This window comes from Nicotiana sylvestris, chromosome 8 (genome assembly GCF_000393655.2).
Source record: "Nicotiana sylvestris chromosome 8, ASM39365v2, whole genome shotgun sequence".
NCBI lineage: Eukaryota > Viridiplantae > Streptophyta > Magnoliopsida > Solanales > Solanaceae > Nicotiana > Nicotiana sylvestris.
The window spans coordinates 165675704-165702664 of NC_091064.1; the positions used below are offsets into that span (position 1 = coordinate 165675704).

At 38.8% G+C, this 26961-nt stretch overlaps 2 protein-coding genes across 2 annotated transcripts; one reads left to right on the forward strand and one right to left on the reverse strand.

Annotated features, from left to right (window-relative positions):
• Positions 1–2286: 2286 nt before the first annotated feature.
• On the reverse strand, positions 2287–2733 carry LOC104220159 (uncharacterized). The gene has a single exon (XM_009770980.1). The coding sequence runs from the start codon at positions 2731–2733 to the stop codon at positions 2287–2289; it is 447 nt and encodes a 148-aa protein (XP_009769282.1).
• An 18643-nt stretch (positions 2734–21376) lies between these two features.
• Positions 21377–25944, forward strand: LOC104220157 (leucine-rich repeat receptor-like serine/threonine-protein kinase SKM1). Its single transcript, XM_009770978.1, has 4 exons — positions 21377–21512; positions 21657–21731; positions 21938–24562; positions 25423–25944. Exons 3-4 carry the CDS (start codon positions 22066–22068, stop codon positions 25773–25775), a joined length of 2850 nt encoding a protein of 949 aa, XP_009769280.1. The 5' UTR covers positions 21377–21512; positions 21657–21731; positions 21938–22065; the 3' UTR covers positions 25776–25944.
• Positions 25945–26961: the final 1017 nt, after the last annotated feature.

The window sequence follows — 26961 nt, forward strand, 5'->3', positions numbered from 1 at the left end:
GTGAATGAAGAGTTGAAGGAAAGGAGGAAGATTTGAAACTGAAAGTGAAGGGGAAAACAAATTCATGAAACACTACATCTCTGGAAATGTGGATTCTTTTGGTAGCTAAACTCAGCACTTTGTAACCTTTTGTGCCAAAGGGATAGCCCATAAAGACATGTGGTGTTGTCCTCGGTTCAAACTTATCTCTATAGATCTTCGGTATTGTTGGGAAACATAGGCAACCAAAGCTTCTCAATTGAGAGTAATCTGGTTTCCTATTGTACAATACTTCAAAAGGAGACTTATTTTTGAGATAGGTGGTAGACAGTCTATTTATGATGTAGGTTGCTGTCAGAATACATTCCCCCCAGTACTTCAAAGGCAATTTGGACTGAAATAATAAGGCCCTGGCTGTTTCAAGAAGGTATATGTGTTTCCTCTCTACTACCCCATTCTATTGGGGGTATATGGGCAACTCTTTTGGTGAATGATCCCTTTTGATTGAAAGAACAATGCAGCTTCAGTGTAAACAAATTCCAGTCCATTATCAGACCTTATGGACTTGATGGAGGTCTTAAATTAGTTTTCAACTAAGGAAACAAAGACTTTGATAGTCTGGAGGGCATTGCTTTTACATGTTAACAGGTGAGTCCAAGTGGACCTACTAAAATCAGCAACCATAGTAATAAAGTATTTTTACTTGTCATGTGTACACTCATGGTAAGGGCCCCACAGATCCACATGTAAGAGTTCAAAAATTTTGTTTGAAGTGCTTGTCCTTTGGGGAAAGGGAAGCCTACCCTGTCTAGCCATAGGGCAAATTGAACAATTAAAAAGTTGTCTAGAAGATAAAGAAACTGGTATAGAAGTTATTCCCCTCATTTTCACAAAAGGTACATGTCCTAGCCTGTTATGCCATAGAAGGTTAACATCATTGGCTTGAAATATGCAGGAGTTGGAGACAGAACAATGAGTCTTATTATTCAGAGATGGATTATTTACAATTGGACATTGATGTCTCAAGGGTGACCTATTTACAGATGCATGAGGATGTAGGTCGTTCAAGAAATGACTATTTACATCATAAGAATGAGTAGAAGAACAAACAACAACTTTGCTAGTCAGACTTTTATTTCTTAGACAATGAGAGCACAGCAGGTACAACCCATCATTGACTTTACCAATCTCTAGAGGCCTCTTCAGTGAAGGGGCCTACAGAAGACAAGTATTGTCAATGAAAGAAGTCATACCTCTTAGGTGTTTACTTAACCAATATACAGAAATAAGGTTGAATTTAAATAAAGGAATGTGGAGAACTTTATACCGAGTGACCTCAGGTGCAAGTTTTACATTTCCAATTTCTGTCACCTTTACTTTATAGCCATTTGGTAAAACAACTAAAAGGGTATAAAGCAAGGTTACAATGTCAGACGATAGGGATTTGTTAAAGGTGATGTGGTTTGAGGCTCCTGAATCTAGTATCCATGTGTCAATCTTTGATTCAAAGCATCTATAAGATAGTTTATCAAAATCAATAGAAGATGTGCAAACAACAATACCTGCAAAGTTCACAGCATTGGTAGGATTTGAGTTGTTAGAGTTCTCTCTATCATTGCCAAGTTGGAAATGTTGAAGCAGGTTAACAAGTTGTCCATATTGCTCCTTAGTCAGGTTTACATTCTGATTCTCATCTTGGGTATCACACTCATCAAGATTGCTTGTCATTGCATCAACTGGCACTCCTTGCACATTTTCTACCATCCTCTTTCCTCTGTTGGGTCTAAAATTTTGATTGGAGTTCTAAGTACTCTGAGAATATCGTGCAGAGTTCTGTCCATTTTTCGGATAACCATGTAATTTGTAACACTTATCCCAAGTATGGCCTGGCCTCTTGCAAAAATCACACATAGGACGACCTCTATTATTTCCAGAGTAATTGTAGCTTGGTGAGAAATTGGTTCTAAAAGGACTCGATCCTGCATTGTTCACATTCAAAGAGGTGGACTCAATTGAAAATTGATTATTTGGTTTAATTTCCCTTTGCTTTTCATCCTGGACAAGTAAAGAAAAGGCTTGGGCCATTATGGGCAGTAGATTTATCATAAGGATACTTCCTCGAACTACAGTATGCACTTCATTGAGTCCCATGAGAAACTGTATCAATCTTCTATCTTGTTCAGCCTTGTACATGCTTTCCTTTGCCCCACAACTACAAACACAACTACACCGAGTCCTTTTGTTCAGAGTATTTAATTCTTCCCACAACTTTATCAGCTTAGTATAATAGTCAATGATGTCAAGGACTCATTGAGAGAGATCATCGATTTCTTTCTGAACTTGATACAATCTAGCTCCATTGGTTTGTTCGCGATCCTCCAGCTCCTTCCATAATTCAACAGCATCACTCACATATTCCACACTATCCGCAATCTCTTTGGAAAGAGAGTTTAGAATCCACAAAGTTACCATGTTGCCACATCGTTCCCACTGCCTATAGTTTGGGGATTGTGGATTTGGTTGTTTGTATTCCCCACTGACAAAGCCTAATTTGTTCTTTATGGATAATCTACGAAGAACACTATGTTTCCAGGATCTATACCCTATCCCATCAAATGGGATAGACACATGCATTGCACCAGGATTATCAGATGGGCGCAGATTCAGAGGATCACTTGGATCAATTCCCGTGCTCGGAGGTATCGCGACACTCGTATTAGCAAAATTCGCATCTTGTTGATCAGTGACAGCCATTAGAGTACTGAATTAGTTGAATTTGATAGGGCAAAAATGATCGGAACCAAAAATCTTAGATCTCTACGTGGTAGGTTAACCAAAATCGAAAAATTGATCAAATTTAGGGCAAATCGATCATATTAGGTCAAAAACAGAAAAGGGAAAGGGAAGAGAGAATCAGTAAATGAAAGAGAAGATGTGATGAGGATTAACCTCGCGATTTTAGGAGGATTAACCTCGCTCTGATACCATGATAACACTGCAATTAGAATGAGCTCAGTGAAGCTCAACTTCAGCTCCAATGGCTGAATCTCGAAGCTTCTGAAAAGAAGAGAAAGACGAGAGCAGAAGAAGAGCTCTTTTGTTTGAAGAATGAAGCTTAACAGAAAATGAGAACTGTACAGCACTATATGTACACATGATTGACAACTGTGCATCTTAACCACTAATTACTGCCATGTGACGACCCAAAGGGTCATCGCCGGTTTTCTTATCCATTCTGTACTTCCTAGGCCTTGAAAACCTCATTTAGAGTCACCTCGATTTGGGTGCACAGTCCGGGCGCGTAGCCAAAAAGCTTAAATATGAAATTTTGTGAAAAATGCTAAGTTTTGAGTCTAAAGGGAATAAATTTGACTTCGATTAACATTTCGGGTAAATGGACCCGGACCTGTAATTTGACGGTTCCGGAGGGTCCGTAGGAAAATATGGGATGTGGACGTACGCCCGGAATCGAATTTCGAGGTCCTAAGCCCGAGAAATAAATTTTCAAGTAAAAATTATTTTCTAAAAATGTTTAAGAAAATTGGAAATGAAATTTGATTAGAAAACGATGGTATCGGGCTCGTATTTTTGTTCTGGTGCTCGGTACAGGTCTTATATATGTTTTAAGTCCTTCCTGTAAATTTTGGTTAAAATTGGACGTCGTTTGACGTGTTTCAGACTTGAAATCCTAAATTTGAAACTTGATGAAGTTTTTGGAAAAATTCTTGATTTTGAGGTTTGATTCATTGTTTTTGAGATTATTTAGGCGAGTTAATCACACGGATAAGTTCGTATGATGTTGTTGAGTTAGTACATATGTTTGGTTAGGAGCCCCGAGGGCTCGGGAGTGTTTCGGAATGGTTTTAGTCTTGTAAAAGTTGCAGGTTTTCTGCAGTCAGTGCACAGGGAATTTGTTCTTCGCGTTCGCGTGGTCCCACTCGCGAAAGTGTAAGGCAAAGATCACAGGTTCCCAGTTTCATCATCATGAACGCAAGCTTTGGGACGCGAACGCGAAGCTGAGGGGGGAAACCCTTCGCGAACGCGGCCCTACATTCGCGAACGTGTAGGGTTCAGGGGAGGGCCACCCAATTTGTTCATCGCGAATGCATTCGTTTGCACGCGGACGCGAGGGCTCGAGAAGCTGTAGCTTCGCGATCGCGAGCCCCTTGACGCAAACGCGAAGGCCAAAAGGCCTGACCCATCACGAACACGAGAGGTCTGTCGCGAACGCGTAGCTTTAAATCGCCCAGTTATTTTAAGTTTTAAAAACAGAATGCAAATGGGATTTCTCAAAATTTTACAAAACTTCTTCTTCTCCAAAGCTCCAAGACGATCCTTGAAGCACTTTTTCACCAAAACCTCTTGGGTAAGTAATGTCCAACTCGTTTTCTTCCATTTTCCTCAACATCTAATGAATTTCTAGGCCTAAAACATATGATTAAGGGTAGAAAAATTAGGGATTTGGGTAGAGTTAGGGCTTTTCGATTTTTCTTGATTTAGACCTCATTTTGGGGTCAGATTTGAAAATAAATTATATATTCGGGCTCATCGATGAATGGGTGATTTGATTTTAGTCCGAACCTCATGTTTTGACCAAGTGGGCCCGGGGTCAATTTTTGGGATTTTGGGTAGAATACTTGGGAAGCTATAATTAGACATTGGATTCGAATTGTTTAGTATTTATTGATGTTATGAAGTCATTTGTGTATAGATACAATTGATTTGGAGCCGAATTCGAGAGAAAAAGCGGTAATTGAGGATTGAATTAGTCGTGGAAGTTTGAGGTAAGTGTTTGGTCTAATCTTAGCTTGATGGATTAGGAATTGAGTCCTATTTGCTATGGGGTAATTGTTGAGTACGACGTATAGGCATGGTGATGAGTATCTATACGTTGGTGTCTAGCATGAACATGAGTCTTTACATTGTAAATATCCTAATTTTGTTGTGTTTTTCATGCCTTGTGATGATTTCTATATGTTGTGAAAAGCTTGTGAAAGAAATTGTGACCTTTGAACTTCGAGGAGTATTGGCTCGAGTTATATTACAAAGTGTGAAACTATATAAAATGATTGGACCCTTTGGAGCATTGGCTCAAGTGGTAAAGTGAGTTAAGAAGTAAAAGTGAAAGAAAGAGAAAGAGTTATTAAATTTCTCTTGCCGGGATTTCTATTATTATTTGTTTACTCCCTTGCCCCTTTGTTTGTGATTATTGTTTAAGTGAGGAAGAGTGTTAAAGCACGAAGGGTGATGTTGTGCATTGTTTGCTATTGTGAGGAAAGAGTGTAAAGCATGAAGGGTGATGTCGTGCCGTACAATGTAGCATTCCGTACCGATTATAATTGACTATATGGTGAGGAAAGAGAGTAAAGAACGAAGGATGATGCCATGTCGTACGATGTACCATTACGTACCGATTATCATTGACTATATGGTGTGGAAAGAGAGTAAAAGCATGAAGGGTGATATCGTGGACACTTTTGTTATAAAATATTTTTTGGTGAGGACGAGAGTAAAAGCACGAAGGGTGATGTCATGCACATTGTTATTATATGATTGATTTGGTGAGGATGAGAGTAAAAGCACGAAGGGTGATGCCGTGCAAATTGTTGAGTTCTAATTCTTGATGATATTCTAGTTATGTGGTTACTTTCCTTACTTGATACTTTCTATTCGGAACCGTTATTCCCCCCATAGCATGTTTCCCCTTCCCACATTTACTTGTTATCTCTGTATTTTCCTTTCCGTTGTATATAAATAAATTGCACAGGTTTATTTGGTAGTCTGGTCCTAGCCTCATCACTACTTCGTCGAGGTTAGGCTAAACACTTACCAGCACATGGGGTCGGTTGTGCTGATACTATACTCTGCACTGTGTGCAAATCCTGGAGCAGCTTACAGACATTAGTTGGAGGGCTTCCTTCAGTCCACCCGGAGACCCAAGGTAGACATGCAGGCGTTCGCGGGCCCTGGCGTCTCCCTCTATCTCTATTCCCTGTTTCATTTTCTTTCGTTCAGAAACAGTTTATTGTATTTTCTTCAGGCCTTGTTTGTAGTGACTCTTAGACAGTCTGTGACACTGTGACACCAGGTTTTGGGTATTGAGGTTTTGAAAGTTGTAATAGACGTAGTCTTGAGTTATAAAAATTGTCAACTTCTGCTTATTTATTTAGTTCTGCTATTTTCATGTTATCGCTGGTAATTGAAAAAAAATGTAATTTATTAATGAAAAAGGTAGTTAAGGGTTGGCTTGCCTAACTCTCATTAGTAGGCCCCATCATGACTCCCGAGGGTAGGAAATCCGGGTCTTGACAAGTTGGTATCAGAGCTCTAGGTTACATAGGTCTCACAGTTCACAGACAAGCTTAGGAGAGTCTGAGGGATCGGTATGGAGACGTCCGTATTTATCCCCAGAGGCTACAGAGTTAGGAAAAATTTCACATTTCTTCTTTCTTGTCGTGCGGACTTATTTCTCAATGCTAATTGGATTTCTACTCTATTCTTTCGCAGATGGCGAGAACACGCGCTTCCTCATCTACCACTCAGCAGCCCGAGCCCCCAGCAGTAGCATTCACTAGGGGCAAAGGGCAAGGCCGAGGCCATGCTAGAGGCTGAGGTAAGGGCAGAGCTCAGCCCCGAGCAGTTGCACCAGTGGCGGAGCCTCAGATTGATTGTGAGGAGGAGGTTCCGGCCCCAGCAGTTCTGGTGGGCCCAGCTCAGGTCCCAGAGGGGTTCATTGCCACCCCAGTTTTTCAGGATGCTCTGGTCCGATTAGTGGGCCTCATGAAGAGTGTCACCCGAGCAGGTTTGCTTCTTATAGCACCAGCCACTTCTCAATCTGGAAGAGGGGCTCAGACTCCTGCTACTCGCACTTCGGAGCAGGTAGCTCCCCAGATTAAGATTCCAGTAGTTTAGCCAGCTGGAGCAATTCAGCCAGGTGTAGTAGCTCAGACCGACGATGGAGCGGCTATGTCCGCCGATGATTTGTGGAGGCTGGATAGGTTTACCAAGCTCTTCACTTCTAAATTCAGTGGTGCATCTATTGAGGATCCCCAGGATTATCTGGATAGTTGTCATGAGGTTCTTCAGAACATGGGATCATTGAGACCAATGGAGTTGATTTTGCTACCTTTCGTCTGTCGGGATCCGCCAAGACTTGGTGGAGGGATTATTGCTTACCCAGGCCAGCCGGGTCGCCATCTTTGACATGGGATCAGTTTACAGTGTTGTTCCTGGAGAAGTTTCTCCCTATTACTCAAAGAGAGGCCTATCAGAGACAGTTTGAGCGCCTTTAGTAGGGTTCTATGACGGTCACCCAGTATAAGACCAGGTTCATCGATCTAGCTCGCCATGCACTTGTCATACTTCCCACCGAGAGAGAAAGGGTGAGGAGGTTTATTGATGGTCTTATTCAGCTGATTCATGTTCAGATGGCCAAGGAGGCCGGGAGTGAGATCACCTTTCAGGAGGCGGCCAATGTGGCCCACAAAGTTGAGATGGTTCTGTTACAGGGAGGTGGTCATGGGTTGGATAAGAGGCCCCGTCATTCAGGTAGATTTAGTGGTACCTCGTCTGGAGGTAGAGATTCATATGGTAGAGGCCATCCTCCTAGGCCCTTTCAGTCAGCTCTCCAGGTCTCACATGGTACTTCAGGTGGTTGTGGTTCTCAAACGCATTATTCTGATCAGCAGCCTTATAGTGCACCACCAGCTCCCATTAGTGCACTGCTGCTTCAGAGTTTCCGAGGTGGTCCTTCAGGTCGACAGGGCCAGCAGTCTCAGCAGCCGAGGGCTTGTTACACTTGTGGTGATCCGGGTCATATTTCTAGATTTTGCCTTCGAGCACCGGGTAGCTCTCAACATCAGGGTTCTCGTGCTATGGTATATGCACTAGGTGTTCCACAGCCCGCCCAGCCAGTTAGAGGTGGGGGTAGAGGTGTTAGAGGTGGAGGTAGAGGTCCTAGAGGTGGAGCTCAGGCCGCCAGAGGTGGAGGCCAGCCAGCAGCAGGCCGTCCCAGAGAGGTAGTTCAGGGTGGTAGGGCCCAACCCCGATGTTACGCCCTTCCAGCTAGGCCCGAGGCTGAGGCTTTAGATGCATTCATTACAGGTACCATTCTGGTTTGTGATAGAGATGCTTCAGTGCTATTTGATCTAAGGTCTACATATTCGTATGTGTCATCTTATTTTGCACCGTACCTGGTCATGCCTAGTGATTCATTGAGTATTCCTATTTATGTGTCTACACCGGTGGGTGATTCGATTATGGTCAATCAAGTCCATCATTCTTGTATTGTGGTGATTGGGGGTCTTGAAACTCGCGTGGATTTATTGCTTCTAGACATGGTCAATTTCGATGTTATATTGGGGATGGACTGGTTATCACCTTACCACGCTATCTTGGACTGTCATGCCAAGACTGTGACCTTAGACTTACCGGATTTTCCCCGTTTAGAGTGGAGAGGGACACCTGGTCATTCTACCCGTAGTGTTATTTCTTATGTGAAGGCTCGGTGTATGGTCAAGAAGGGGTGTTTGGCCTATTTGACATATGTTCGTGATTCTAGTGCTGAGGTCCCTTCTATTGATTCTGTGCCCGTTGTTCGTGAGTTTCCTGATGTTTTCCCTTCATACATGTCGGGTATGCCAACCGATAGGGATATTGACTTTTGCATTGATTTGGCCCCGGGCACCCAGCCCATTTCTATCCCGCCATACCATATGGCCCCGCTTGAGTTGAAAGAGTTGAAGGAGCAGTTGCAGGACTTTCTTGAGAAGGGTTTCATTAGACCCAGTGTTTCGCCTTGGGGTGCGCCAGTGTTATTCGTTAAGAAAAAGGATGGTTCGATGAGAATGTGCATTGGTTACCGACAGTTGAACAAGTTAACCATCAAGAATAAGTATCCACTACCGAGGATTGATGATTTATTCGATCAGCTTCAGGGTGTCAAGGTATTTTCAAAGATTGACTTGAGATCTGGCTACCATCAGTTGAGGATTAGGGCATCCGATGTCCCTAAGACAGCATTCCGCACTCGGTACGGGCATTATGAGTTCTTGGTTATGTCATTCAGGTTGACAAATGCCGCAGCAGCTTTTATTGATTTGATGAACCGAGTGTTCAGGCCTTATTTGGAGTCGTTCGTGATAGTCTTCATTGATGATATTCTGATATATTCCCGCAGCCAGGAAGAGCACAAGCAGCATCTCAGAGTGGTTTTTCAGACTCTGAAGGATAGTCAGCTATATGCGAAGTTCTCGAAGTGTGAGTTCTGGTTGAGTTCAGTTGCATTCCTGGGTCATGTCATATTAGCAGAGGGTATTCAGGTTGACTCGAAGAAGATTGAGGCAGTCAAGAACTGGCCTAGACCAGCATCAGCTACAGAGATTCGGAGTTTCTTAGGATTGGCAGGCTACTATCGTCGGTTCATGGGGGTTTGTCATCTATCGCAGCCCTGATGACCAGGTTGACCCAGAAGGGTGCCCAATTCAGATGGTCGGATGAGTGTGAGGTGATTTCAGAGGCTCAAGACAGCTCTGACTACGACACCGGTGTTAGTTTTGCCCACAGGTTTAGGCTTTGGCCAATCGATTTGTGAGGTTGGATATTTCTTAGCCTAGTCGAGTATTAGCTTGCACGGTCGCTCGTTCTTCGTTATTGGAGCGTATCCGTGATCGGCAGTTTGATGATCCCCATTTGTCTGTCCTTAGAGACACGGTGCAGTGTGGAGGTACCAAGCAGGTTACCTTAGATATTGATGGAGTTTTGAGATTGAAGGGTCGAGTTTGTATGCCTAATGTGGATGGGCTTCGGGAGTTGATTTTATAGGAGGCCCATAGTTCACGGTACTCTATCCATCCGGGCGTCGCGAAGATGTATCAGGATTTGCGGCAGCATTATTGGTGGCGTAGAATGAAGAAGGATATTGTTGCACATGTGGCTCGGTGTTTGAATTGTCATCAAGTTAAGTATGAGCATCAGAGGCCTGGTGAATTGTTTTAGAGGATTGAGCTTCCCGAGTGGAACTGGGAGCGGATCACTATGGACTTCGTTACTGGACTTCCGCTGACTCGGAAGAAGTTCGACACAGTTTGGGTCATTGTTGATAGGCTGATCAAGTCAGCGCATTTCATTTATGTGGCAGTCTCCTATTCATCCGAGAGGTTAGCTTAGATCTATATCCGGGAGATTGTTCACCTTCATGGTGTGCCGGTATCTATCATTTCGAACCGAGGTATGTAGTTTACTTCACGTTTCTGAAGAGCAGTTCAGCGAGAGTTGGGCACCCAGGTTGAGTTGAGTACAACATTTCATCCTCAAACGGGCGGGCAGTCTGAGTGGACTATTCAGATATTGGAGGATATGCTATGAGCTTGTGTTATTGACTTTGGAGGTTCGTGGGATCAGTTCTTGCCTTTAGCAGAGTTTGCCTACGACAACAGCTACCAGTCGAGTATCCAGATGGCTCCTTGTGAGGCTTTATATGGTAGGCGGTGTCAATCTCCGGTTGGATGGTTTGAGTCGGGAGAGGCTCGGTTGTTGGGTACGGATCTGGTTCAGGAGGTCTTGGACAAGGTCAGGATCATTCAGGATAGGCTTCATATAGCTCAATCTAGGTAAAAGAGCTATGCAGATCGTAAGGTTCGAGATGTGGCTTTTATGGTTGGCAAGCGGGTATTGCTCCGAGTGTCGCCTATGAAGGGCGTGATGAGATTTGGGATGAATGGCAAGCTTAGCCCTAGGTTCATTGGTCAGTTTGAGATTCTTGATCGAGTGGGAGAGGTGGCTTATAGACTTGCATTACCGCTGAGCTTATCAGCCATGCATCCAGTGTTCCATGTGTCCATGCTTCGAAAGTATCACGGCGATCCATCCCACGTGTTAGATTTCAGCACTGTCCAGTTGGACAAGGACTTGTCCTATGAGGAGGAGCTGGTAGTTATTCTAGACCGGCAGGTTCGTCAGTTGAGATCCAAGAGTTTCCCTTCTGTTCGTGTTTAGTGGAGAGGTCAGCCTCCTGAAGCATCGACCTGGGAGTCTGAGTCTGATATGCGGAGCCGTTATCCTTATCTATTCCCCGACTCAGGTACTTCCTTCTTCTGTCCGTTCGAGGACGAATGGTTGTTTTAGAGGTGGAGAATGTGACGACCCAAAGGATCATCACATGTTTTCTTATTCATTCTGTGCTTCCAAGGCCTTGAAAACCTCATTTAGAATCGCCTCGATTTGCATGCACAGTCCGAGCGCGTAGCCGGAAAGCTTAAATATGAAATTTTGTGAAAAATGCTAAGTTTTGAGTCTAAAGGGAATACATTTGACTTCGGTAAACATTTTGGGTAAACGGACCTTGACCGGTGATTTGACGGTCCTGGAGGGTCAGTAGGAAAATATGGGAAGTGGACGTATGCCCGGAATCGAATTCCGAGGTCCCAAGCCAGAGAGAAGAATTTTTAAGTAAAAATTGTTTTCTGAAAAATGTTTAAGAAAATTGGAAATGAAATTTTATTAGAAAACGATGGTATCGGGCCCGTATTTTAGTTCCGGTGCCCGGTACAAATCTTATATATGTTTTAAGTCCTTCCTGTAAAGTTTGGTTAAAATTGGACGTCGTTTGACGTGTTTCGGACTTGAAATCCTAAATTTGAAACTTGATAAAAAATTTGGAAAAATTCTTGATTTTAAGGTTTGATTCATTGCTTTTGAGGTTATTTATGTGATTTGATCTCACGGATAAGTTCGTATGATGTTGTTGAGTTAGTACATGTGTTTGGTTAGGAGCCCCGAGGGCTCGGGAGTGTTTCAGAGGTGTTTCGGAATGGTTTTAGCCTTGTAAAAATTGCAGGTTTTCTGCAGTTAGTGCACGAGGAATTTGTTCTTCGCGTTCGCGTGGTCCCACTCGCGAACGCGTAAGGCAAAGATCCCACGTGCCTAGTTTCTTCATCGCGAGCTTTGGGATGCGAACGCGAAGCTGAGGGGGGAAACCCTTAGCGAACGCGGCCCTACATTCGCCAACGCGTAGGGTTCAGGGGAGGGCCACCCAATTTGTTCATCGCGAACGCGTTCATTTGTACGCGGACGCGAGGGATCGAGAAGTTGTAGCTTCGCGGACGCGAGGGATCGAGAAGTTGTAGCTTCGCGATCGCGAGCCCCTTGTCGCGAATGAGAAGGCCAAAAGGCCTGACCCATCGCGAACGCGAGAGGTCTGTCGCGAACGCGCAGCTTTAAATCACCCAGTTATTTTAAGTTTCAAAAACAGAATGCAAACGGGATTTCTCGAAATTTTACAAAACTTCTTCTTCTCCAAAGCTCCAAGACGATCCTTGAAACACGTTTTCACCAAAACTTCTTGGGTAAGTAATGTCCAACTCGTTTTCTTCCATTTTCCTCAACATCTAATGAATTTCTAGGCCTAAAACATATGATTAAGGGTAGAAAAATTAGGGATTTGGGTAGAGTTAGGGCTTTTTGATTTTTCTTGATTTAGACCTCGTTTTGGATTCAGATTTGAAAACAAATTATATATTCGGGCTCGTGGATGAATGGGTGATTTAATTTTGGTCCGAACCTCGTATTTTGACCAAGCGGGCCTAGTGCCGATTTTTGGGATTTTGGGAAGAATACTTGGGAAGCTATAATTAGGCATTGGATTCGAATTGTATAGCATTTATTGATGTTATGAAGTCATTTATGTATAAATACAATCGATTTGGAGCCGAATTCGAGAGGAAAAGCGGTAATTGAGGATTGAATTAACCGTGGAAATTTGAGGTAAGTGTTTGGTCTAACCTTAGCTTGAGGGATTAAGAATTGAGTCTTATTTGCTATGTGATAATTGTTGAGTACGACGTATAGGCATGGTGACGAGTATCTTTACGTTGGTGTCTAGCATGACCGTGAGTCTTTACATTGTGAATATCCTGATTTTGTTGTGTTTTTCATGCCTTGTGATGATTTCTATATGTTGTGAAAAGCTTGTGAAAGAAATTGTGACCTTTGAACTTCGAGGAGTATTGGCTCGAGTTATATTACAAAGTGTGAAAGTATATGAAATGATTGAACCCTTTGAGCGTTGTCTCAAGTGGTAAAGTGAGTTAAGAAGTAAAAGTGAAAGAAAGAGAAAGAGTTATTAAATTGCTCCCTTGTCGGGATGTTTGTTGCTTTGTTAATTATTTCCCTTGCCAGAATTTCTATTATTATTTGTTTACTCCCTTGCCCTTTTGTTTGTGATTGTTGTTTGGGTGAGGAAGATTGTTAAAGCACGAAGGGTGATGTCGTGCATTATTTGCTATTGTGAGGAAATAGTGTAAAGCACGAAGGGTGATGATGTGTCATACGATGTACCATTCCGTACCGATTATCATTGACTATATGGTGAGGAAAGAGAGTAAAAGCACGAAGGGTGATGCCGTGCACACTTTTGTTATAAAATATTGTTTGGTAAGGACGAGAGTAAAAGCACGAAGGGTGATGCCGTGCACATTGGTATTATATGATTGATTTGGTGAGAACGAGAATAAAAGCACAAAGGGTGATGCCGTGCAAATTGTTGAGTTTTGATTCTTGATGATATTCTAGTTATGTGGTTACTTTCCTTACTTGATGCTTTCTATTCAGAACTATTATTCCCCCCCCCCCCACAACATGTTTCCCCTTCCTACATTTACTAGTTATCTCTGTATTTTCCTTTCCATTGTATATAAATAAATTGCACAGGTTTATTTGGTAGTCTGGTCCTAGCCTCGTCACTACTTCGCCGAGGTTAGGCTAGACACTTACTAGCACATGGGTCGGTTTTGCTGATACTACACTCTGCACTGTGTGCAGATCCCGGAGCAGCTTATGGACAGTAGTTGGAGAGCTTCCTTCAGTCCACCCGGAGACCCAAGGTAGACCTGCAGGCGTTCGCGGGCCCTGGCGTCTCCCTCTATCTCTATTCTCTGTTTCATTTTCTTTCGTTCAGAAACAGTTTATTGTATTTTCTTCAGGCCTTGTTTGTAGTGACTCTTAGACAGTCTGTGACACTATGACACCAGGTTTTAGGTATTGAGGTTTTGAAAGTTGTAATAGACGTAGTCTTGAGTTATAAAAATTGTTAACTTTCGCTTATTTATTTAATTCCGCTGTTTTCATATTATAGTTGGTAATTGAAAAAAAAAGGTAATTTGTTAATGAAAAAGGTAGTTAAGGGTTGGCTTGCCTAGCTCTCATTAGTACGCGCCATCACGACTCACAAGGGTGGGAAATCCGGGTCGTGACATGCCAACTGTATTAACTAATCAACTAACTAACTATCTCCTAACAAAATACAAAATGAATACAAAGAAGGATAAATACAATCTCATCTCAATAAGAACTAATAATTTATGGGACATGGTTTCGAAAGCATTAAGGATGTTTGGGGGAAGGCTCTAACAGGAAGATCACAAGGTATATGTAGGAAAGAAGTTACTCCAACATTTGTAATTTTTTTTTTTTGGTTGGAGGGATTTTTTGGTGAATAAACCTTGAAGGGGGTTTGGTATATGTTCCCCCTGCTCCCCTGTATATTTTTTTGTATGATGATATAAAAGGACTACGCCACCTAACGGCTTAATTAGATTTTTAAAAAAAGTAATTTTTTCCCCCTGAATTCTACCACCTGATATCGTATATGAAAAATGAATATACTCGTTCCTTATCAATTACTCTCTCTATTTTCATTTAGGGGCGGTTCGGAAAGCCACTGTGTAATTATCTGATTGTGTAATTATTAGGAAAGCAGTTACATACTCTAGTAATTAATATTTTCTTCGATCCACTTTAATTGATTTTTAGATATTTTCACACATATAAAGAAATTCATCTTTTAACATTAATTAACAATCAAATTGACCATATTAGCCTTAATTTGTTCATTAAAAATATAGCAAATATTCCTAGGTTCTTTAATTCAGGGGCAACTTTGAAAAAAAGAAGTACTTAATTCCTTCTTGATATTTGAAAAAATCAAATATTATGAACCACGAAAAAAAGGTAAAAAAAAAATTAATTAGAGTGGATCTGAGGGAGTACATAATATAGTGATTACAATAACCTGTTTGTTTGTTAGAACGTAGTTACAGTATATTCTCATCGTCATGTTTGATTGGACAAGTATAATTATATAGTTAAATAAACTTTTTTCATATTAACCTGTCGAAATACATTCAATAATTATAAATTAATAAATATATCTTAAAATTAGTAAGTATCTTCCAGATAAATAATATTATTACTTAAATTAATTAATTAAAATTATAATAATAATTTAATTTTTGTACTAACTCATTAATGTGTGATAAATACATGCATATATCAGAAATACTATGTATTATTTATAATCAGGTATTTAACTATATTTTAAAAAAATAAAATTATTAAATAATTATAAATTAATAACTAATATCTTGACTATCTTTCAAATAAATAATATATTAACTTAAAAATTAATAAAAGTCTCAACTATGATTTGTTGGACTTTTCAAATAATCAAATATAAATAACTTAGAAGGTATTTTTTCTTAATGAATAGCAAACAAAGATAGTATACCAAATTGTGTTTAATAACTAAGAAAAAAAAAAGAAAAAAAAAAGGAAAAAACAAAATATGAGAAGTTGTAAAATTATATGGAAGCACACCATAACTAACACGTCGGAAGGTTAAAAAAAATAAGAATAAGAGCATCGAAAAATAAACATCATAAAAAACTAGTAATTAATATAGTTGAAAAAAGAAAAATAAATAAATTTAGAAAAGTTACATTACTTGTATTTACACAGTATAATTACCAATAATTCTTATCTCCCCTTGAAATTTGGAGAGTGTAATTATACTCTCTTAATTACACCCAGTTTCATGTTGACTACGTAATTATTTGGCCAAACAAACAATGTCAAACAGTGCAATTACACCCAAAATCCAATTCTTAAGTGACTTTTCAAGCATGCTCTTAGTTGTCAGTTCTGTACATTCCTTTGTCACGACCCAAAAATCCCTAGTTGTGATGGCACCTAACTCGATCCGCTGGTAAACCAACTAACAGTCAATACAATCCAAATGAGATTATAGGGAAAATAGTGAAGAATTATCTGAACATTTATAATTTAACCCAAGAATTGGTAGTACAAATCATAAGCTTCTAAGACTTGGAATTTAGAAGGCTGATACAAATAAATACACGATCTATTTGAAAGTTACATAAACAGATTAGCAGAATCTAAAGCTAATAAGGACAAGTGGCAGGTATATCCGGAATGCACGAACATCTTCAGAGTCATCTCCCGACATCACCAGCAGCCCCGCTCCAAAAATCTGCACGCAAGGTGCAGAAGTGTAATATGAGTACAACCGACCCCATGTACCCAGTAAGTATCTTGTCTAACCTCGTCGAAGAAGTGACGAGGCTTTTTAGTTAAAAGATACTAACTGATAAAACCTACACAAAAAACCAGCAATAGAACTATACTACGATATAACAGAAAGGAATACATGAAACGAATATACAAAACAATAATTGAGTGCTAACAAATATCACAATTTAGCTACTTCCAATACCTCGTCCAACCTTTCCCATAGAATGAAAACCAATGAACCACGACAATCACTTGTTAACTTTTGTAGCATGAGGAACGTACTTAGATATCAAGTCAATTACACGGCAATATCCTTCGTATTTTTATCTCATCCTCACCTAATATACGTATAACAGTACCAACCGGATGACAGAAATACCGATAACAAGAATTACAAAGTAGGAAATACGCAAGTAGAAATAATGAACGAGGATATATATGTGGGCAACATAAATAGACTAGGCAGAAGGCATATGAATAATGACAGCAAATAGGAGACATGGAATATCAACTTCAACTAACTAGTATAGTGGAGGCTTAGGTACGCGCATAATAATATAAGAACACATGATCTTTACAAGTTAACAAGCAGAGGCATGAATGACTAGCATGGTAGAAGGCTTGTACTAAAGTGCAACAGAATAGATACGACATGAGTGTAATTATAACAACAGAAAATTGGCATGGTATTTGTAAGTTAAGCAAATAGAAGGTATGAACAATACATTAACAATTGAGATAGAGATCATTGAAATAACAACAACAACAACAAATCACATCAGATCTATAATTACGACATTAACAACTCAAGGTAAAGACATGAACGTATACACGGAAAACAGATATCACAACCTAATATAGGTCCCTCATCCTCGCCTGCACAGAAACACCCACCATGCCATGATCTCGCGATAATATAAAAGCATAACAATATAAATGAAATAGTACGACATCACCCTTCGTGCTTTACACTCTGATAATATGGTGCGACATCACCCTTCGTGCTTTTACTCTCAATGATATGGCATGGCATCACCCTTCGTTCTTTACACTCACATAACACGGCACGACATCACCCTTCGTGCTTTTATTCTCAGTAATATGGCACGACATCACCCTTCGTGCTTTTACTCTCAAATAATATGGCACGACATCACCATTCGTATTTTACACTCTCCCTCACATGATAATGTATGTACAATGGCACAGCATCACCTTTCGTCTTTACACTCTTCCTTACCAAGTATATGTATATCAATGACAAACAAGGCAGGAAGCATAAATAACGTCAAGGATAGTGTTTAAATGAATATTCCAAATGAAACTTCAATCACGACTTTCAAGCCAACAATAGTTCAATAATACCTCAAGGGATTTATTGTTCAAGTATTTCAACAAATCTTAAGAATGATCTATAGCACGAAACATAAAATCTAGTATCTCAAGAATACTGGCCGTAGTAATGTATTAGTGATTAAGCATAATGGTGTCCGAATTTGATACATCAATGTTTATCAAAATTCCGTCCAATTTTAATCAAGTTATAAATAACTACACTTTAGTTCGTAACATTCAATTCCATATTTTAGTGATTTAGGAGTCAGGTAAAACATGAAGCAAGAAGGTCATGTAGTTCTACAAAACACAATTATAACATAATTTACCACTGAGCATGATTAAACATGGCACATGCATATATGCTCGTCACCTCATATATGTATCGCCCTCTATGTAGCAATCAATGTCAAATAGTAGGAAAAATTCCCTCACCAAAGTTAAGCAAGACACTTACCTCAATTCGGATAACTCAATACTCAATTTAATTTTTTTCTTTACAAATTCACCTCCCCTTAGCTCAGTCTAGTCAAATACGACTTAAATACATCACACAATACAAGAGAAAATATTTTCAATTAATAAAACTATGATTTTTATACAATTTCTAAAAAGTCAACCCCCGAGCCCGCCCGGTCAAAACCCGGGTCCAAGGGTAGGTCTTGATTACCCATAGCCTCACGAGTCCATATACGTAGTTTATTTCCAAATCTGAGTCCTAGTCAACTCTCATATCCCAAATTTTTATTTTTCAAGGTTTTGACAAAATCCCCAAAATTTTTCCTAGATTCTAATGAATTTGATGTTAAATCTTATATATAATCATGAAATATAATGGAGAATTAATTAGAGATACTTACCCAATAATTTGGTATGAAAATCCCTTCACAAAATCGCCTCCTATCGAAGTTACGGTTCAAAATATAACAAAACGAAGCTAAGTCTCGGAATTCTCAGTTATATGCATGCTGCAGATGTCGCATTTGCGACATGGGATTCATAAATGCAAATCCCGCAAATGCGAACAACTCATCACAAAAGTGAAGTTTTGAAATTCTCCGTTGCCTTCGCAAATGCGAGCAAAAAGGTCGCAAATGTGAACATAGGTCCTTCGCAGAAGCGACCAGTTGGTCGCAAAAGCGAACTATCTCAGTCTAGGCCTTTATCACAAATGTGATACTGAGTCCGCAAATGCGAAGTCAACAGGCTTCACAAATGCGAGTCCCTGCCAGCAGCTCAGCTTCGCAAATGCGAGGCTGCTTCACAATTGCGATAGTCGCATTTGCGACAAAAACATCGGAAATGCGATGACACCAGTACCAACACTCAAAATCATGAAAAATCATTCCGAAACCAATCCGAAACTCACCCGATGCCCCGAATCTCCAACCAACCATGCACCCACGTCCAGAAACACAACCCAAACTTGCCCGTGCAATCAAATCATCAAAATAACCTCCAAAAGCACGAATCGGACGCCAAAACGCATGCAGATCAAAATAAACTTCAAGAATTTCTAAAATCGCAACCAAGCGTCCGAACCATATCAAATCAACTCCAAATGGCGCCAAATTCTGTAGACAAGTTCTATATGACGAGACAAACCTACTCAAGGCTTCAAATCATGTATGACAACCTCAAAACGACGAATCTCACATCAAGTCAAAATCAATGAACTTTGAAACTTCAACTTCTACAACCGATGCCGAAAAACGTCCAATTGACCTTAAAATTTGCACACAAGTCACATTTGACATTACAGACCTACTCCAATATCCGAAATCAGAATCCAACCCTGATATCAAAAAGTTCACTCTCGTTCAAACTTCTCAAAAATCCAACTTTCGCCATTCCAAGACTAATTCGACTACGGAACTCCAAATTATAATCCACACGCGCTACTAAGTCCAAAATCACCCAACAAAGCTAACAAAATCGACGAAATTCCATTCCGAGGTCCAATACTAAAAAGTCAAACTTCGTCAACTCTTCCAACTTAGAGCTTAAATCTTGAAGTTCCTTCTTCCAAATCGATTCCGGATAACTTAAAAACCAATACCAACGATTTACGCAAGTCATAATACATCAAGCAGAGACATTTGGGGCCTCAAACCACAGAACAAAGTGCAGATACTCAAAATGATCAATCGGATCGTTACACCCTTAAAATAAAAAATTATTAAAAGTGTAATTTGACTAATCTACCCCTTATTAATTCTTTAATATTTATCTAATTTTAGAACAATTAGTACTTTAATGTTTTAGGATACAAATATAAGGGAACACTTATTTTTAATATACATGACAAGTAAATGGGAACAAAGGATTAATTATCCGATTTAATGAAAAAAACGATTTCCCAGGCTGCTTCTCTTTAACAAATTAAAATTAAGGGTTAAATAGTACTTGATATTTGACTTAAAGTATATATATTTATATGTATATCGCCTCATATTTTACTCGTATTTCGTAAATTTCGGATGTGAAATGTATTGATTTATGCTTATTCGAGGTATTTTTATATGTAAGAATCATCTGGAGGCATTAGGGGGTGAAATGTACGAGATTAGAGCTGAAAAGAAGCAAAAGGTTGAAAATTAGTCATTGTGGCACCACAGGCAGCGTGGGGCGCTACCTGGTGTTGGGAAAATAAACTTTCTGAAAATTGCGCCACAGGTAGCGCCCAACACTACCTAGGCGCTGGTGACGGGAAACATCTCCAACTTTGCTCGGGACAAGGTTATTTCGGCCGAAGACCTACCCAACGCCTATAAAAGCAAGACTAATCTTATTTTGAGAGGGGAGACGACACTTTGAAGAAAAAATACACACGAGGAACATCTTGGAGCGAGGAGTATTACTTGTATGACCACATGTATACTTGCGTGTGCGTTTGGGAGCGATAGTACTCTATCTTATAAGTATATGGTATAGTTGTACTCCCTCTGGTCCACAATAAGTGACCAATTTGCTTTTGGCGTGACAATTAAGAAAATACTAAATTCTATACAAAAATACCTAGTATGACTAAACTACCCTTAATTAAATATGTAATGTGAGGAGTAAGAAAACTTTTTTGAGATATATACATAAGGGTAATTTTGTAAAAATAAATTAAATTCTTTTTTGATTATATAAATAAACACTTATTTTGGACCAAAATAAAAAAATGAATTGGTCACTTATTGTGGACCGGAAGGAGTAATATTGAAAGCTGGAGTAAACTACCATACTAATGTTATTTAGGGTACACTTAATCTGGATGAACTAGAATTTAGCACATTAAAAAGTAATCCAGCTCACTGTTTAAAATCTCAAAATCTGAAAGATGACAGTTGAAAATTTCCAAAACTTGTTGGGATTGTCATTTGCTAGGTTTTGTTTATCATAATTATCGAATGTAATTTAAAGGATGAAAAAGAAAAAAAAACTCACATGGCCAATAAACTTTTTCAACGGTTAGAGGAATCCTTTTTTTGACAATCCCCAAAGGCAGTCAAAAGAGCATTTTGGTAAAATCCGACAAAAGCTTAAGCTTTTCTCCAACATATGTTCCTTCCCTTTCTTCCTTTTTCACTTCCAATCCATTCGTGTTCAAAACTTCAAATACAGGTCAAGGGGCACTCTCGCAATTATTCGACAATTCTCTGCCCTTTTTCATTTTCCCATCATTCCTTCTATTTATACTCTCAAATTCTCACTCCCAAACCCTATCCAACTATCTTCTTTTCAAACCCTCGATACTAAAACTCTACTTCTATGCATTCAAGCTCAAAAAAAAAAAAAAGAAGAGCCAAGCAAACCTTCATATATTAATTTATAGTTCACTTTTGGTAATTACTCTTCATCACCTTATATTAAATTCATATTTTATTGCTCATCTTTCATTGTTTTTATTCACTTTTTGTAATTACTCTTTGCAACATATATCCATTATATATGCTTTTTGATCCAATTTCAACCATGTCTTTTTTCAGGATCTACTTCTTATTTGTCTGGAAGATATAATAAATCCTGGGGTTCTTCATTACACAAATTTTTAGTGCTCCCTGGTATGTTTTCATAATGATGATATAAATAGGAGTATTTTTTATAGTTATATGTAATGTCAGATGTATATATCAAAAGATTCCACATAGAAAGCTGAGATTATTTTAGCTTTTAGTCCACTTTTTTTTAAAGAAACTTTTTCTTCTGTAAACCACCAGATCCCAATGTTTTGTTATATTAACAGAGAATTTTTTCATGTTGGTGACAGAAAATGAAGGATCATTCCTCTTAGCAGAAAGTTGGTTCAAGCTTTATTAGTCCATCTTTAAAAGTTCAGGCAGCCACTTCCCTTTTTCCATGCAACTGATGATATAGAGCTTTCAGCTAGAGAAAAAAATGGCCAAGAGAGGATCAAAACCACGCGATAAGTTGATTATGTTCGTGTTCGTGTTCATGCTATTTTACATGCAGCAGGGCAGATGTTCTGAGCTCGAGCTACTTTTATCGATGAAAGTATGGATGAAGGATCCGTTAGGGTCTCTCCATAATTGGATTCCATCTCAATCTTTTTGCCATTGGAATGGTGTTATTTGTGATGAGTTGTCCCATGTTACGAAAATTGAGCTCTCGGGCAAGAATTTATCTGGAAAAATATCTGAGAGTATTTTCAACTTGCCACATGTTGAATCAATTGATCTCTCCAATAATCAGCTTTCTGGTGAAATTCCAAGAAATTTCTCATCTTGTTTGGCACTTAGATTTCTCAATCTTAGCAACAATAACTTCACAGGTCCACTTCCTCAAGGCTCAAGAATCCCACTTCTTGAGACATTGGATCTATCAAACAACATGATTTCAGGGAAAATCCCCGAAAATATTGGACTATTTTCGAGTCTTAAAGTTCTCGATTTTGGTGGAAATGTCTTGATTGGGAGCATACCAAAGTCTATTTCAAATATTTCTAGTTTGGAATTCTTGACTCTTGCTTCAAACCAATTAATCAGAGAAATTCCTCGAGAACTAGGTCTTATGAAGAACTTGAAGCTTATTTACTTGGGATATAACAATTTCTCAGGTGGAATTCCAAAAGAGATTGGTGAATTGACTTCTTTGTATCATCTTGATCTTGTGTACAACAATCTAACAGGTGAAATCCCTTCATCTTTAGGTAATCTCACCAATCTTAAGTACCTTTTTCTCTACATAAACAAGCTCACTGGCCCAATTCCAAGATCCCTATTCAATCTCAAGGAATTGGTATCACTTGATTTAAGTGATAATTTCTTGTCCGGTGAAATTCCTGAGCTTATATCACAATTACAAAATTTGGAAGTTCTACAATTGTTTGCCAACAATTTCACTGGTAGAATTCCAAATGCTTTGACTTCCATGCCTCATCTCCAAGTTCTTCAACTATGGTCTAACAAATTATCAGGTGAAATTCCTAAGGACCTTGGAAAATACAACAATCTCACAATTCTTGACCTATCCACCAATAACCTCACCGGAAAAATACCCGAAAACATATGTTATTCCGGCCATCTTTTTAAACTCATACTCTTCTCAAATTCCCTCCAAGGCGAAATCCCGGTGAGCTTAAGCCATTGCAAAAGCTTACAAAGGATCCGTTTGCAAAACAACCAACTCACTGGTGAATTGTCCCTGGAATTTACTAAGCTTCCACTTGTTTACTTTCTTGATATCTCGGGCAACAATTTTTTTGGATCTATTAGTGGAAGGAAATGGGAAATGCCAGCACTTCAAATGCTGAATTTGGCTAGGAACAAGTTTTTTGGTACCTTGCCTGATTCTTTTGGTACCAAGAATCTTGAAAACCTGGATTTATCAGGAAATGGTTTTTCGGGTAATATTCCTCGAAGTTTCGGGCAATTTTCAGAACTAATGGAGCTGAAGTTAAGTAGCAACAATCTTTCAAGTGAAATCCCAGATGAGTTATCTTCATGCAAAAAGCTTGTGACACTTGACCTTAGCCAAAATCAGCTATCAGGTCAAATTCCAATGAGTCTTTCAGAAATGCCAGTTCTTAGCCTTCTTGATTTGTCAATGAATGAATTATCAGGCGAAATCCCACCAAATTTGGGAAAAGTTGAATCACTTGTCCTAGTTAATATTTCTCACAACCATTTCCATGGAATTTTACCATCCACTGGAGCTTTCTTAGCCATAAATTCAAGCGCGGTGGTCGGAAATCAACTTTGTGGTGGCCGTGGCGACGAAATCACAAGCGGTTTGTCGCCGTGCAAAGCCGTCAAGAAAAGCTCAATTTGGTGGTTTTTCTTGACTTGTCTTCTTGGAATTCTAGTCTTGTTTGTATTCTCGGCCTTAGTTGTATTATTCATCCAAAGGAGAAGAGAATTAAAGCTCAAGAAAGTTGAGAGTACTCAAGATGGTAATTGGGATATTCAATTCTTTGATTCCAAGGCTTCAAAATCCATCACCCTCAATGATATCTTATCTTCTGAAATAAGCAACACACAAATCTTTGTGAAGAAATTCAATCATGTGAATTTGAACATTCCAAAAAGTTTTTGGACAGATATTCAAGAACTAGGGAACGTTCGACATCCAAATGTTGTGAAGCTCATAGCTGCATGCAAATCGGAGAAAAGTGGAATTTTGGTTTATGAGTACGTAGAAGGAAAAGATTTGAGCGAAGCAATTGGAGGCATGAATTGGGAACGTAGACAAAAAGTTGCTATAGGAATTGCTAGAGCTCTCAAATATTTGCATTTTTCTTGTTCGCCAAGTATTGTTGTTGGTGACATTTCTGCCCGGAAATTTATCATCGACGGCAAAGATGAGGCTCACCTGAGATTGAGTCTTCCCACTATTTTCTGCAAAGGTTTCAGCTCTTCAACCTACGTTGGTCCAGGTAATTTTACCATTTTACCCTTGTCATAAGTCCATTACGTACGAATAATATCTATGGGTTATTTGTTTGCTGTTTGTATACTTCTCCTTTTTTGGAATTTATTAGTAAGAGTTTGTAAACACTATCCTCCCCAGATCCTATTATGGGGATTACACTTAGTATGTTCTTGTTGTATTAGCAAGAATTTTTGATTAAATGGAAATAAACCATCCCTATGTCAGTAATAGAAATAAAAGAACATGTTTATTTTTTAGTTTTGCCGTAGTGATAGAAGTATGTTTTAAGAATTTTTTTTAAACATACTACACAATACATAATTCTGAAGAGGGTAGCTAAGATTTTGATAGCAATTATTTTTCCATCTTAGGTACGATCCGATATTTTTAATTTTTTTTTTTTTGGGTGCGATACGATATGATAGAGCTGTCATGTTATGCTGAAAACTAATGTGCTAACTATGAAAATTAAACATTTAGATGCAACGTTCTTGGTCTTTATCTTGGTTCTGCTTTAACTTTGCTTTATTATAGTCGCTAATATTATGATACTTTTTGGGCCATAACAGTCATTATGAGGTCAAGGAAAATTACGCAAACAAATTTCATGGAGGCAATCATGAATGTTTTTCTTCTTTGCTTCATGAGTATTAATGTAGAGACATGATTCTAAGCTTTATCAATCTTATCATTTCGTTCTTTACGTAGAAAACAATAGATCTAGTCATGTAACAAAATCATATCATAATCCTATTTCATGGCCCTTTATGCCATGCACGTATGATAGCAATAGGACTAAAACATAATAAAATCTTTCCCATTCTAACTGTAATTTTCCCTTCTTTTTTTCGGGTGTAATTTCAGAATACAAAGGAATATCTGAGAAGAGTGACATATATGGATTTGGCCTTCTGTTAATTGAGCTATTGACTGGAAAAAACCCTGCTGATACTGAATTTGGCTTACATGAGAGTATCGTCGATTGGGCACGATATTGCTACTCAGAGTGTCATTTAGAGACATGGGTGGATCCAGCAATGAAGAATGATGCAGTGAATAATCAGAATAAAATGGTGGAAATGATGAATGTAGCACTGCAGTGCACTGCTAGTGAAGCAGCAGCAAGACCCTGTGCTAGTGATGTTGCAAAGACATTGGACTCTTTTGTGAGATCAAATTCTTGTGGTTTAGGCTTGAAAAGGTGTTCTAGTGTTTAGATTTTGGGACTTTTAACTCCAAGATTTTTGTTCTGCCTTAATTACTTTTTCTTTCAGCTTCTGAGTGTTGCTCAATGTTTTGGGATGTTATGTGGCATGCTATTTGAGTGTAAAAATGTAGATATAAAACTAAATGCTAATATATAGATTGCAACTTTTATAATTTTCTTCTCATAGTATTTTATTTGTAATATATCCATTGTGCATGCAACATAGTGGAACTCCATGCTTCTTATATATAGATAATTACTTATATATAGATAACTAGAGGGAAAATGGTTTTACCAATCTCCTGGACTTTAATATAAATATTAATCTACCACTCAAAATACTCCTATAAGGAAGTATACGTGTAGCTAATGCCCTCTCTTCTTATTTTGATGACTATTACGACTAAGTGAAGGCTATTCTTTTAGCCTTATGGTGTTTAAAGTTTTTTATTCGTATCTGTATATATCTTTTACTATGTCATTTCTTTCGTTTCGGCTATTAAATCAGATTTGCTTGCTATGCTTACTATTTGTTGTTTTTGTTTCCTTTTTAGTTTTACTTCTTGAGTCGGGTTCTATCGAAAACAGCGGTCTGCGTGCATTCTACCCTCCCTAAACCTCACTTTGTGAGATTTCCCTAGGTTTATTGTTGTTATTATTGTTATTGATATTTAAAGTTTTATTATGGTCAACCTATATTTATGGCCTGTATAGATTGGATCTGCTTGAACTGCCCCTCTCTAAGATTTGAACAGAGGAAGCACAACTTTTGAGAACTCTTTTAATGTGTAGAAGCCTAATAAATAACTAACAGTTTTAGGCTTTATTTAAACCTGTATAGTAGGTTGACTTTTTTATTCAGTTTAAATTTGGATGCATGAAAGTTCAAATTCATCTCTGTATAAATGTTTGGTTCTGGAGATTAATACAAATAGCCAGTGGTATTGGAATTTGATTTTTAAAAAAAAGGTCAACATATGTATATAATACTTAATGAATCCAAAATTAATATTGGCATGCAATTGAAGATTTAGTAGAAAGGGAGCTTAAATGGATACTGATTTATTATATAATTTAGGAGGCATTTCATATTAAAACAAAATTTGAGATGTCATTGGTTTTTCACTATTAGTAAATTCACTTGACGTGCTATTGATTTTGGGAAATCATATCCCTTTCATCTTTCAAAAGGCCAA

Bases quoted from the DNA above. Each gene is read 5' to 3' on its own strand.
- LOC104220157 (XM_009770978.1), top strand. From the start codon at position 22,066: ATGGCCAAGAGAGGATCAAAACCACGCGATAAGTTGATTATGTTCGTG. The intron at 24,563-25,422 runs GTAATTTTACCA...GTGTAATTTCAG, and splicing joins TTCAACCTACGTTGGTCCAG to AATACAAAGGAATATCTGAG.
- LOC104220159 (XM_009770980.1), bottom strand. From the start codon at position 2,733: ATGGCTGTCACTGATCAACAAGATGCGAATTTTGCTAATACGAGTGTC.